The following is a 14,897-nucleotide window of genomic DNA, read 5'->3' as shown; positions in this document are numbered from 1 at the left end:
TTGGCATTTTAAATGACTCCCCAGAGGTACCCGCTGGATGCTGTGAATCTGCAGGAGTGTCCCCATGTGGGAACACATTGAAATCTGCAGTCCATATTATTTGGGGTGGGTTAATGCAATACTGTTTCTAGCTGGGTGCTTATAATTGAGGACTTGAAGGAGTTTCCAACCCTTGGTTTGGTTGCATCATGGTTCATCTGAGGCTTCATTCAGCAAAGTACCTAAGTGCATATGAATCAGGATCACTGGGCCAGGCTAAAAATCTGTTGAGGCAAATTCAGTGTTTCTAAGGAAAGAATGGAAATAAATAGGTCGATAAACACTCCTCTCCCCCCCAGAACCCCCCACCCATCCAAATACCTCTATCAAAAAAATGAGTGGACCAGTCTTCTCAGCACATGCAAATGGAAATTTAGCCAAGCTGAAGCCATATCCTGACCACCCATTGTCACTTATTACTAACCCGGAATGTGTTGGAACACTGAAAAAGCTCCTGAAACTGGGGTCAGCGCAATCTGTAAAGATCTGAAAATCTTATCCTGTGCTGCTCTTTTGTCAGTGATTTAATGAAAGCTGGATCTTGTTAGTAACAAGTGAAATTCCTGCGGGACAAGTAAGCCCAGGCTAATTTCTGGTGTTATATAGCCTCATATATAAAGCAAAGGAAAGAAGTGTCTGGGACAGCTGATTTAGGAGGAACTGCAGGAGGAGAAGAGTGGGAAAATCTCTAGCAATGAGCCCCTGTGCATTTGGATTAAACACCATTTAATGCCCTGGATTTGTGTCAACCTGACAGACTGATCCAAGACTTTATTTACGGCTGGTACAGGGCTGAATCCTCTCACGTGAGTGCTGCATGGGTGAGATGTGCGAGAAGCAGTGGAAAATCCCCAGATTGTGCTTTTTGGATGTGGAGCTTTTCCTCAAGCACCGTGAGATGCATCCTCAGGACTAACCTGAGCAGTGCATCAAGCTGGCTTCTCGTTTTGTTCAATATTCATGGTTTTCGCCTTGCTCCATCACTGACCTTCTGCTCTGCAAAATGCAGGTTGGGTGCATGGTGTTTTAACAGCTTAGTGAAATCTGATTAATGGGTGCAAAATATGTCGCAGTTACAGTCTGCTGATTTGAAAATACGAATCGTAGCTCCTGTTTGAGTTCCTGTAATGCTTCGGCTCAGAGGAGCAGCTTCCTGATAGCAGTGGCTGTTTGAATGCACTGTAGTGTGTCAGATGGACAAGCCCTGCGGTGCTTTTGGACTTGGCCAAAGTTTCAGGTAGAGCAGCTTCTGGGAAACCTATAAAAGCTGACCCAGGTGGGAGGCAGAATGGGGCTAAACCATGGGAAAATCTGCTGTAAAGCTGTTGCCATAAAGTTGGTGCCAAAGACATGAGTGTTTTGCTGGTGACTATTACCAATCAAAACCCAAATGCCTCTTTAAAGCTTATTTAAGTGATGTATCCTTTCTCTGTAATATAGCCGAGTCCAACTTCACATCGCTCCCTCTCTGGGGATGATGAAGCTGTGGAGGAGCTCAGGATAGTTTCAGGGGGTTTAAAGTTGGGAAATGAAGCTAACAAAAAAAGTCCCTAAACCCAAACATTCAAACCCTCACTTCAGGGTTCTCCTTGTAAGGCAGATTTGGGTGACTTTGCCAAAGTGGGACCTTGGGAATGAAGCTGAAAGAAATCATCTGGGCAGCAGCAATAGCAATTTATGGCACTGACTCATTGACCCTTGCCATTGGGCTATCAGGAAGAAATAGGGAGAAGGGGAGCCTCTCTTGGGGACTGGAAAATGAATGAGTGGAGGACCCATCTGGGCTTCCATCTCCTTCCTGCCCCAAAAGCTTTGAGCCTACGGAGCAGTTGCACTCTCCTCACTGCTTCCCCCACTTTTCTGAAGGCAGGACCTGCTCGGATGCTCTCCTGCTCTGGAAAGCGATAGTTAACCATGCTGTGGTGTCTGCCGTTTCTCGTTCGTTCGTGACTCTAATATTCCCACTTAAATGAGCAGAAATCATTTACGATCATGAATTGCTAATAATTCCTACAAATGCTGTCTCAATTCACGTGGGCTGTATCTGCCATGTTGCAGCAGCATCTTACTGTCCTGATGGTGCTGGAGTAGGTATTTGCGTGTCCAGTGTAAGTTGTGTGATCAGACAGTGTAAAGCTACATCAGACCGCCTACTTGAGCTAAATTTCTGCAGCAAGGAAGAACCTTGCATCCCCCTCCAAAGGATCAGCTGGGAGGTGAGCCCCTTTCCAAGTGATCTGTGGTCTCCAGTATTAATATATCTTCTCCCTTTTTGTCTTCACAGCCACCCAGATTGATCCCAGTGAACTACAGGAACTTTTTCAGGAGACTTCAGCCAACGTCTTCCGAATTAACTCCAACGGTGCGTATAATGAAAGGTTTCCTAGTCAATTGTGTGCTGTCCTGCTGATGACTCGTGTGCGTGTACACAGTGTATGGCAGCTCCTGTTGTCAGAGAGCAAATATTAATGCAGTTTTTCTGCTGCTGCATCTCACAAGCACAAGTCCAATACACAGTTCTTTATAAGATGTAAAAATATTCCACCATATGTTCCATTAAACAGGCACAGATATATTCCAATACTTGCTGAGACCACATCCTTTTCTATTTTTAATTGTGTCATCTGTTACAATGGGGAGTTAGAGCGCAGAAAGGTGGAACAAGCCAGACTAGTTTTCTAATATGTTGCAGCACTACTGTGTTCAGAGCCTGTCATGTAAGCTTGCAAAACATCTATCTCCCTTATAAAAACACCAGCACCAAAACTCTTCTGTTATTTTTCACTCTGTGGATTGAGCAGGGATGCTATTCCTGCTCATGTCTCCCCAGACCCTAGAGATGCAGAGTGCTTCCCTCCTTTACAGACATGCTTTGGCTCATCAGTTTTGTTGGGTCGGGCTGGAGGGATGTATTTTGCAGATAGATATAAACTAACGTTCCTGAATGGTAGTTAATGTCATGGTATCCCAGTTCTAAAATACACTGGTGTCAGACAAGGATCTAAAACTATCGGGTGCTGATTTTATGTTGGACCTTGAAATTGCTTCTGAATCACCTGGACAGCTTCTCTGTCTGGTCTGTTCTGTGTCTATGGGGATTAGGTGACAGAGAGGGCTGGATTAGATGTGAAGAAAGGACCTTAGTGCCTCCTTATTTCTCTAATTGTTCCCCTACATATCTCAGGGGTAAGGCCCCAGTCCTTGTAGCAAGGAATCCTTGCTAGAACTTTGCTTACAGGTGGGTGTATAACCATATTATAACTCACAAAAATACCTGTATTAGCATGAATCTTGGTTGCTCCAGCACTAATAGTTTTACCTTGACAACAGTAGTGATGAATGGTAGTAGGATGTCTGCTACCAAACCAAGGGCTCAGTCTGAAGTTTTCCAACCTACTCACAAGTCTGTGTGTGCTATTAATACCCAAACTAGCCAGGTTAGGGTTGACTTGATATGTCTCTGTGCTGTATTCACAACTCTGGCTGTAGTGGAGTCTATCCTGAGAAACCTTTAAGAGGAGTGGTGCATCTTTTTTGAAATGCCCCAATCCAATTTCTCTTTTTATTCTGTATTAGAATTGCATTAATCCATTCAATTAGGTTTTGAGCAATTTCTGGTGGTCTTTGTTTCTCCTCTGGAGATGGTGTAGAGTGTGTGATGGTGTGCTTGCTGTTAAGAGTTGCCTGTACTGAGGGCTCTGAGAAGCACGTAATGACAGTGCCTCTACTGAAAACTACTTTGCAAAATTGGAGAGGGTACAAAGAAGAGCTGTGACAACTGTTTGAAGTCTGCAAATCAGACTTTAAAATGCATGCTATCCGAACTTCTGTCTGAGACATCTAAGAGGACTTGATCATGGTGTGTAAGTACCTCTCTGGGAAGAAAGACATCAAATAGATAGCATAGGGCTCATTAATCTAACATTCTTGCACATAACGAGATCAGGAGATAGGAGTCAAAGCTAGACAAATTCAATCTTTCTGTATGAGGATAACTAGCCATTAGAACTGCTTATTGAGGGGACATGATGGATTTGGCATTGCTTCGAACCTTTAAATCAAGATTCGAATGTCTTTTTATAAGATATACTTTAGTCCAGCTACAGTCTACGGTCTTGATGTAGGAGTGATGGGACAAAATTTTATGGTAGGAAATCAGATTGGATAATCAGAATTGCTCTCTCTGGCCTTTAAAATCTATGAATCTATGAATTTATAATGCTTTTTAAAGTGCTTTTAGGTTGAAGAAATGCCCATAAGATACTCTACTGTTGTTGCTCTGTTCACCACCCATATTGGTTTTTGTCTGCTAAAGTCAGTTTCATTCAGTTTGTGTGTGGTTTCTTCGCAGCTTTTCCCCCAAAAGTGAGTACAGCTTTTCAGGAAATGGATGCTGAGTGTACTGCTAAGGTTTGGCAGAGCTAATCCACATTAGGTAAAGAACTTTGTAGGGTTATAAAATGGGAAAAGATGCCCATGATCCTTTCTGCCCCGTACAGCTGTACCATATGGTCTCTTGAGGAAACTCAGCAAGCTCTGCCTCCGAGCGTGTAGCAAAAGTCAGTGCTGCTGTTTGTGTACGACCATGCAAGCGGCTGAGCAAGGATCGAGCAGCTGCATTGCAGATGCTCACCAGATGATGGTTTGCGCTCCGCTTGTGCTGAGCATGGTGTGTTGAATGTCCTATAGTGTTGCATAAATCCAGTCACAGCTGCTCTTTTTCTTCTTTTCCTGCCTTACCCCAGACTCTTTAGGGTTTTCCAGGTTCCCATTGTGTCTGGAGACCAAACCATGTACCTGTAATGCTCTTCTCCCTCTTGGGATGCTAAAGATGTCACGAGCTCCCCATGCTATTCTCATGTTTAGATTCTCAAAATGCCAGGTTGTGGGCAGTCTTGGCTATGTTTTTTCTGTCTTCGGGGAATGGCTGTTTTTAATGAAACAAGAAGTCACCTTTTTACTGGGATTTTAAAGCGGTGTTGATTTTTATTGAGTAACACTACAGAAATAGTAATGCTACAGAAGTAATCAACACTGCATATTTTGTCCCTCTTTGCGCTCCTTAGTCTTTTTGCAGAACTCTGAGCCTTTGGGATGATTTAAATTCTTCTTGGGCAGTTCAGGACTTGCCACCTGACCAAGGGGGATCTTTACAATTCTGAGCTGATCTTGGCTGATCTCACATATAAATGTCTCCTGCTCCCTTTTTCTGCTATGAAAATGGAAATCTTCCTCATCTGTTGAATAAAAATCTTAGCCAGGACAGTTGGTTCTGTTTATGTGCTTATTGAATCACTCTTCTGCCAGGTCGTGAGCTTACAAACTTTTTTTTAACCCATCTCTAACTGAAGTGTCAAGGGGCAGAAGGAGTTTTTCTCCTATTCTTTGCATCTGCTTTCTTTCTCTAACTCTTTGGCGGCTGTCCCCGTTGAGCATAGGGAAGGTTGTCTGATAGTGCTTTGACTTATGCAAGTTTTATGGGGTTCTTTGTTCAGTTGATTTTTCCTTTCCGGGGAAAAAAAGCCACAAAAAGAAGCTCAAATACTGGCTGAATTTGTCTTATTGATGCCTTTTTTTCCACTTACTTTTATTAACGTTTTGCATTTCTTTCAGTGTACAGCTTTTAGCTGCCTCTCAGTAAACGCCTTATAAATAAGTAAAATAAATAACACTCGTAAAAGGGGTTGGTTTGGTGCATCTTGTCTAGAGGGCTGATCAGTGGAGGATATACTGGAGGACTCAGACCTGTTCTGGCCAGATGGAGAACCTGAGTGCTCTAATGGGTCTCTGCCCTCTCTAATTCCTGTTACTTGCTCATTAATGACTCCCCGTGACAGGTTGGTGCCATGCACAGTCCCATTACCTTGATCTGAGAGGCTGAGCAAAGGATTTTTCAGCATCCCCCAGGTGTGATAAAGTCTCTATTGCCATCTCAGGATGGTTTCTTATCCCTCGTTGATTTTAAGGATTGCAACGGCATAGACAACTGGTGCCAAACTCTCGGTTTATGTAAATCGGTGCAGCTCCAACAGCAGTGATCTCTTCTGAATGTGCCTCATCCTAGAGGACTAGCGTATGCCTTTTAAAAACTAAGTGTACACGGCTTTTAAAGTAAGATATCTGTTTTAACACTGGCTTCACAGCATGTCTCCAGCACAGGTTGACACCTTGCTTCTTTGGTAGAGTTACTGCTTGCGCAGCCAGAACTGGTAAATTGAGAGGGATTTTCCACATCCAGCACAGGAACTACATAGATTTTGATAGAGCAATTCTTGGTCAAAGCAAGTTAGATTTACCCCAAAATAGCTCGGTCTCCCTGAGATCCAGGAGACTCAAGTTGGAGTCTCAGTCCTGCTATTTCCCAGGTAAGAGGCATATCAAATGCCAAACTTCGGCTATTCCAGAGTCCATATCTTGTCATTTTGGGATAACTAACCTTTATGTAAGTGTGTAAATATTATGCTCGAATTAGAATATTAGATAAAATTTTAGGATGGGGACTTAAACCTGAGTCATTTTCTTACCTGACTGACAAGTGCTTTCCTCCTCATTTGCATTCCTGTCTCAGATTCTTTTGCCTGTATGTGTATTTTCCAAAATATTTAACAAATGTGAAAGGTCTTCGGTTTGCCTCAGTGTAAAATGACATGTGCGAAGCCTTTAACAGTTTTGTGCAATAGGAAAACTGCTTCCTACTCCAGTCTGCTCCAAAGGAGGCAGTAGCAAAGGTCTGAACTGTTTTTGAAGAGAACTGCCTGCATATCAGATCTGTCTTCCATCAACCTCGTCTTCATTTGTAGGAATGAAGACACTGGCAGAATAGCTTTTGCTTTGAATTGTCCCGATTTTGCAGCTGGGGTTAGAAAGGTGCATGGATGCTGTAGCTGCTGTTTTCTGGACTCTACACACATGACATTAACATGTTCTTAGAAATTCAATGTCCTCACAAGCGCTTTTTCTACCTTGACTTGCTGTCCGTTCTCCAAGGACCACGCTCTGCTTTGTTCTGAAGGGTTGATGGGCCCAGAAGTATTTTTAGATGATGCCAAATTTTGTCTTTGAAACAGACAGTATATAGATTGCACGGGAGATTGATTCGTTAGCATTGTGGAGGAGGGGAGAGAGGGAATTATAATGTCTGTGAGGTCTCTGCAGGATCAATGCTGTTCTAGAGAAGCAAATGGTTATTAGTGAAAACTTTCAATTTATTCTTTAAAACATTATGCATCCAGCAAAGGATAATAATTATTAGCTCAGTTACAGACAGTTCCTTGAGGCTTTATCTTACTGAATTGCCAAACTCTACAGCAAAATCTGGTTTTGAGATCTAGCAAGTGGGGTGAAAATACATGGTGGTATTCAAGCTTGTTTTGAATGCTCATGTTGTCCAGGTACATTAGTTACTTTTTATGCTGTTTAGTGACTCTTGCTGTCAACCCCGAGAAGCCCAAAAGAGAAGAGGGGATTTTGTCTGTCAGTAGAAAAATAATTAAGTGACTTTTTCAAAGTTACAAGCCAAGTCCAAGTCTGTAGAGTCATTAAAATAGTGGATTTCTTCAATTTCTATGGAAATAATTGAGCCATGTTTCTAATCTGTTCCTTTTTCCTTCCTTAAATATTGAAGCGTGACTGATAACGGGTTATGAGTTTTTACAACTGGAAGCATCCTGAGAAAATCCCACATGTAAATATCAAGAATGTAATTTATTTAGCATCTTTCATTGTGGAAGATCTTGAAGTGCTTTGCAAACTTGATACACTAAGTCCAAAAGTAGTGACCTGTTGTTAATTTGAGGGTGAATTTGAGACAGTGAACATTCAAGGTTGTAAAAAGGCAACAGTACTCCTAGATTTCTGCTACTTTTTTATACACACACACGCATATATTTCTTAAATCTGAAGTCACTGCGTATTGCAAAACAAACCATGTTTCCAGCTTCCAGCTGCTTTTAGGGTAGAGTATTCTCCTCTCCTGATGGAAAAGCTCAAGAAACTCTCTGGCTCGAACACAGGAGATGATTACAGCGAAGCACTCCATTTTATCTGAGCCAAAACGTAGAAAAGATTTTGAGTGTTAAAGTCTTGAACAATGAGATAGAAGATATCGGAATGAACAACAGTGTTCTGCCTCTTATTCAGAGCAATGAATACTTATTATGCAATTTCTTGCCTCTTCATTGAGGGCACGTTTCCAGCTGGAGATGCTCCGTGCACAGTTCTGTGGGGCCTCAACGCATGGACCTCCTGAGGAGGATAAGCAGTGGTTTCCCACTCCCAAGAGTGCTGCCCCGATCTCCTGGCAGAAAGCACAACTGCCTCCAGCCCTGGGAATTTCATGCAGTTGCTGTAATATGGAGAGTTAGAAAGTTTGGGGCTGGAAGAGTCAGAGATCTGTGCAAGGTCCATGGGATGGAGGTTTTCTTGCTGTTATAAAGAGTCATACCTCGTCATGTCATGGCGCGATACGTGGATTCACCATGTATGCATCTAAGGGACCCAATTTATCCATTTTGGGGTAATGGCTCTTGCTAGATGTTGTCCCCTTTGTCTCATGAGTTAATTGTCCAAATGCTACTTCATTGTATTGTTTAAAAAATAAAAGATAAACAAATGAATGAAAGTCCAACTTTTTTTTCTCTGAAAAAAAGTGTACTGCTGCTTTATCTTTTCTTTCTCTGCTGTTGACAGTGACCTCTCTGGAAAGAAGCCTTCGCTCTCTGGGGACCTCAAATGATACTCAAGAACTGCAGGATGGACTGTGAGTTTGTTTTGAATTGCTGCAGATCTCTCTTTGTCCTAGACTTTTCATTTTATTCCTCATCTATTCTCACCTTTTCTTCTGTCCTTTTTTATATCTGGACACTTTTTTTGTCAGGCTTACTTCGTTTTTTTCCTTTCTGTCGGTGATTAATGATGGTAGGACGTGTATTGATCGTATAAAGCTTTGCTTGTGCTGGTTTCAGGTGGTGGAGTATGGTAGGCAGATAACAGAAAATGATGGCCCACAGTGAAAGAGGGTTTTCTGTGCTTGTGTATGTGTTGTTATTCTTTGCTGTTCATTGTTTTTTGTTGTTGTTTTTTTTATTTATTTATTTTTAATGTGAAGCTAGAGTAGGATGCTTGTGTAGCTTTCTCCTTTTTTTCTCCCCCCTGCCTCGCACTTTGCCAAAGACCATGAACCCAAGAGAAGAAAAATTGAGAAGGAGCAAGAAGATATTTTATAGGCGGAAAAGTGTGTTGCGGTGTTGAAACCTGTATCACACAGCACAACACTGAGAAAATGAAACTTTAGTTTCACTTGCAATAGACACAGTTCATTAAACTCTCTCTTCTAGATATGTGTATACACAAACACGCACAGTTAGTTTTCATTGTACGCATGTTAATTAGAGAATTAAAATGGCTTTTCCAAATGTAGCACAATTTATTAAAGCTGCTTCCCTTAATGCAGCTTGCATGCAAAAATCAAGTACTTAGGATGTGGCTCTGATTTCGTGTATGTGACTGCAGTTCCTGCTGAGATTCGGCTGTGAACAAAGGGGAGAATTTGGTTTCTAGTTCTTTATATTGGCTTTATACACTGTAACTTGCCTGATGGACTTGACTGACCTTCTCAATGCAATATAAACTCTCAGACAGTTTTGCAGTGTCTCCTTCTCTCCAATCCATTGCTTTCACCAGTGCATCAGATCTGCCCTAATTCACATATACTCTGTTTTGCAAACTTGAAGATTAAAAATAGTAATAGTAATAATAGTCAGAAGATTTGGAACTAAATTTAGGAGACTGGAGAGGATGTAAGAGTAAGAAGTCAGTCTGTGGTGATAGATGTAATCAGGAAAGATGTTTACATGTACAGAATTCTTTGTAGCATAAACCACCTTAGTAACTGCTGGAGATCCTTAACCCAGGAATGCCTTTCGATCATACAGAGCAGCTATTGTGCTTGCACACCTAAAATATTCTTTTTTTTTTAATTTAAGAATCAATGCCTTGACTCTTCAGAGCATTTCAAAAACATGCCTAGATAATTTTCTTCTTTCCTGAGCAGTTACATAAATAGATGCATAATGCACTAATTGCAATAATTATTTTTGATCTCGGAATTATCATTAATTGTCCAGATAGCTAAATGCAGCTTATTTTTATTTTAACTGTTTTTCCCTGCCCCTGCCGTCAGCCCCAGAATTCCTCCAGCTGTCTCCTTTCGCTCTCCTGGTTCATCCCCTCTCCCCATGCTCTAGCAGAAGGTCTCTCCTGATTTCTCCCATTTGGCTCATTGCATCTCCGGACTGAACAGTTCCAGGGTGCCAAGCCAAGGAGGACAATCTTTTCCCCTCAATTCCCCCATTCTTTTGTCCTGTCCTAATGCTGATGTGTCCTTCCCATTGCCCCTTATTTCATCGCCAGATGCTTGCAAGCAGCCTTGAATGCTCTACAAGTATCTCTGCCTGTCTCTCATGAGAGCTGCACCAGCAAAAAGCAGTATGCCATGAATCATGAGAGCTGGCAGTGCTGCATATATCTCCATGTTCAGGAACAAGCAGAGGGTCAGCTCTTCAGGTGAGAACTTTGGGGCAGCGTTTTCTGCTTCCCTGGCTGCAAATCATGGCTTAATCTTCCTCCTTTGCCACTTGACCCCTTTCTTTCAAAGGTTGATGCATGTTTCTCCTTGAACATCCTCTAACTTGGAAGCTGGTTGGGGAGCAACGAGTGAACATTTGGTAGGCTTATAGCCTTGGCTATTAGAAAAACAATAGTGTTTGTGGGTATCTAAAAATCTAAAATTGCCACACTTTCTACTTTTGTACTAACTAGGTGACTGTCACTCTGCCTAAAATAAGGCTATTAGGCAACTGGGGAGAGGCAGAATATTTGGGAATAGGGCTTCATGGTGCGTAGTGGTCCTGCCACATAGGATATTTAGCTATCATAGACTGTATACTGCAAAAGTATTTGCTTACCTAGCTGCAGGGTCCTGCTAAAACAGAAAAAAACCAAAGTTGCCTGACTCCTTTTAAAATTCATGCAGACTTTCTGCCTCTTAGGCACAGGACTTACAAGGGCATCAGATGAAGGCAGGCTTCTTACTGTCAAATTGGGCTACTCCCTTTTCTGAAATGGTTTCTCTCCCTTTGATAGCTGAGTCATTCAGAGTAAGGACTTTATCTGTGGCAAGTGAATTTGGGAGAGTTCATCCCAACTGGAGTGCCAGCTCTAGTCAGCAAGACAAACTTGGCTGCTGATGTGTGATTAGGGTATATATGAGACCTAACAGTGAATAATCTTGGTCAAAGCTCTTCCCAGAGCCAGCACAAATACTTGTGTGCTGCATTCTTGGAGCTAGAAGTCCTGGCCAGTGAAACATAAAAAAAACATAAGAAGTTCTAGATGGAGTTGGCTGAATGCAACTGACCCTGGATTAATCGGGAAGGCAATGGGAGCAAAAGGAAAAAAGGTCCATGGAGCTGGGGTGAGGAGCTAGGGCCGGCAGGCAATGCTGACGGCTTTCTCCAGTGATGCTTGGCTGCAAACAGCTTGTTAAGTACTGATATGTTGCAGGAAAAATCGGCTGATTTTTTTTATTTATTTTTTTTTTTCCCCCCTCATCTTTGGTTTAATAATCCAAGCTCCCAAGGCATTTATCTGCCTCCTTATCCAGAGGGTGTGGGATGAGGGGGTTCTCCAACAGTAGGCACTGAAGATATCTAGATTGTAATTTAAGCAAATAAAATTAAATGCCCAGATAAAGCACTGCCTCCAAGAGACAGTGAAAACCAGTCTCTATTCTTGTGAGTGGGCATGTCTGGTTAGTCTCCCAGCACCCTCAAAAAAGAGGCTGGAAATAAAAACATCCCTGTAACCTTGGCAATGCTTTCTGAGAAGTACGATATGCTCCCCTGTATCAGTCTTGCCCACATTTCTTCGTTACTGACCCAAGACATCAGGGGTGAAGGATGCCTTTGCCCAGCCGAACACAGAGGCTTGGGTCCAGAGGCATCCCCTTTTAAATGTTACTGTAAGGATAAGGCTTGCCTGTGTACCACTAGGTTTTTTTGTTTTTTTTTCCTGAGGGCAAAATTTAATAAAAAAAAAAAAGTTAAGCTAGCATTGTTTAAAAAAAAAAAAAAAAAAAGGTCCTGCATTTTTTCACAACCTGACCTAGTCTTATTGTGACCCCAAGAAAAGAAAGGTGGTCATGCAGGTTGGAAGTAGCATTTGATGGCTACCTCGAAGCCATGAGACTGAGCTTTTAGTGCCACGAAGGGTCCTTGATGCACTTTCTGTGGAGGCTGGTTGACCACAGCAGCGATCCGTGCTCTCCAAACCAACTTTCCTGCATTTCTTATTTCAGTGAGGAGCATATCTCCTTGTTGGACATTTGACCTTAGCTCATTGCATGTGCAAGGTCAAGAACAATATTGCATTGAGTTACAGTCAGAGCTTACTACCCTTTTTTAAGTGTGTCTGGGATGTAGCCCATGAGTCTTCACTCTGTGGCATTTTGGGATCCTTTACCAGTCACTAGCAGAAGAATGTGCCTGTTTAGGGAGGAGCTATAAGAAGGATATTTTGGGGGATTTTAGCACTGATGAGGTTTTCGAGTGTGTCCATACTGCAAAATGTGTTGATTTCTCCTCATGAGAGGAAAAGCCCAAATTTTATCTTCCGCCTCCCTTCTCCCATTGCCATTAATTTTAAAAAAAAGTGCACATTATTGAAATACGTAGGGTTTTTTCCTGCAACTGAGAGAGGGCTCAGCTCTATAGCTGTACAGTGTGAGAAAATAAACCTGCTTTTCTGATTGAATTGATATAGCAATCCTGGTTAAGATGGTGCACAGCAGAGAATTCCTACGGCCATAGCCTGAATGTCCCATCTGAGCAGTATTAGTGAATATATACCCAGGAAGGGCTCACTGTGGAACACTGACAAAGCGCATGCTTTTTGATGTATAGTACTTTAATGATTTTATTAGGGCTATGCTGCAGAACTGATTACAGTGCAGGACTGCAAAGGAGTTTCAAAGTATTTTCCAAATGGAAAGCTCAATTTGAGATCTAAGCTGCTTCGGGGTGAGAAAGGCAATGGTCCTGGAAGAGGCCAGAAGTGCAGCTTTTGGATTGCTGCTCGTATTTGCCTTTTGGCCAAACATTAACTACACAGGGCACTTGTTTTCCCTGGGCATGCAAGTTGTGCCAGAATACATATCTAGTTTGCCATATTCTTTGCTGGGATTAGAGGGAACTCCATCTTCCTCACCCTTCCGCAGGCAATTTGCCACATCACCAGCAAAAATTTGGGGGGGGCGGAGGGGTGTGAGTAAAGTCACTTCTTCAGCTTATTTTGCCACCACACAACCCTGAAATCAAGTGATACCTATGTGGAAGCAGTGCCAATGCGACGTATGCAGGGTGCCCCATTTGGGATGCTCTTGGGAAGAGAAGCATCCCTATCCAACCTTGAAGTCTCTATGAACAGCGAGAGCCAAAAAATGACAATGAGCTCTTAGCGCACGCGGGCTCAGTCCGAGGTGGTTTACTGGATTTGTAGAAGTACTTTTGAAACACGCTGACATTGCAGGACATAATCGTTAAGTCTGTGATGGATTGGACCCAGCCATGGCGTTTGCATGACATAGGTTGTTTATATCACCTACGTTGTGGATAAGACACCTAAAGTTAGGTGCCTACGTGAGCTTCATCTATGGTGTCTGTCAAGCTTCAAGTTCATCCTGGTAAGATAGATGACTCTTGAGGCTACTGAAATGTCCCAGGGTGTCTCAGACACATATGTGGGGCTGGCAGTTTTGGCATAGGACATGCTATTCATTCACTTCTGAAATAACAGCGTTAGGTGAGGTGGCACACTAGGACATCTCAAGTGACACTAGGTGTCCCTCTGAACCAAATGAGAGAATTCCCACTGGTAGTTTACCTTCAGGGTGAATAATTAAGACAACTCAGTTTCTTCCCACCTAACTGACATTGCACTAAGCAGCATAGTAACCCTTGGCTTTTTTGTGAGTGGTGGGGTCAGTGGTACCTTAGCTGGACTGAAATGGTCTTTGGACATACCCAGCTTTCTCTGTGTGTGCTCCAGGGAGGCTGAATGGTTGTCCTTATGGCTAGGAGCCTCGGCAACGTGCTGGGGAGGCTGATGAATCCATGCTCCTCAGCTTTTCTGAACTGACATAAAACAATAAAGGCTTTTTTCTCAGTTCATTTTCTCATTTATGTGTATTGTTTCCTTTTTCCTTTCCTATCTTACCCTTATGTTTGATATGTTGGAGGTATAGCTTAAAGCTTTTTAAAAAAGCTTCTGTTAAAAAGGTTTTAATTCCTCTGGAATGCAGATTCATTTAGAGCAGAAAGATATTTTAAAGTTGTAATTTACTGAAAGAAGATTTTTTTAAAGTAAATCAGACAGAAGCTTTTAAGTGTCAGCATGTTTAATTAAGGGTAGGATTTAACAATATTTTATATGGTTTTGTTATACTGCTTGTATAAGCTTAAAAAAAAAAAAAGATTTCCATAAATATTTTGAAATGTCGTTTTGATTCTGTTAATATGTTAAACCCTTCAAAGTAATACCTTCCCTGTTCAACTCAAGCGGTCGGATTAACTTTATCTATCCCCCATTTATCGCTCCTGGCATCAATTTCTGACATGAAAAACCTTCTAGGTTTGGCAGTAAAAATGGGTTGCCAGATTGCAACATTTGCATTTAACTGTATAATACACTTGCCGCATTAATAACTGTATTTATGTGACAGCCCTTAAGAATCCCAGAGCTCCAGATATATGACATGTCTGTGACAAATTACAAAAGCTGGTGATGAACTGCAGAACTCTTCA

The 14,897-nt window shown here is 42.1% G+C and overlaps 1 protein-coding gene across 24 annotated transcripts in view; it reads left to right on the top strand.

Annotated features, from left to right (window-relative positions):
- The window catches only part of TSNARE1 (t-SNARE domain containing 1), a 489,936-nt gene that overhangs the window by 166,950 nt on the left and 308,089 nt on the right, over positions 1–14,897 (top strand). For all 24 annotated transcript variants that reach the window (XM_075024058.1, XM_075024043.1, XM_075024060.1 and 21 more), the window contains 2 exons: positions 2,324–2,401; positions 8,728–8,797. In XM_075024058.1, the coding sequence (XP_074880159.1) occupies positions 2,324–2,401; positions 8,728–8,797 (148 nt within the window). The remainder of the gene's footprint in view (positions 1–2,323; positions 2,402–8,727; positions 8,798–14,897) is intronic.

The sequence above is a fragment of the Buteo buteo genome, chromosome 3, assembly GCF_964188355.1.
Source record: "Buteo buteo chromosome 3, bButBut1.hap1.1, whole genome shotgun sequence".
Lineage (NCBI taxonomy): Eukaryota > Metazoa > Chordata > Aves > Accipitriformes > Accipitridae > Buteo > Buteo buteo.
The sequence above is the reverse complement of the archived record's forward strand: the minus strand, read 5'-3'. Positions and strand labels throughout refer to the sequence as shown.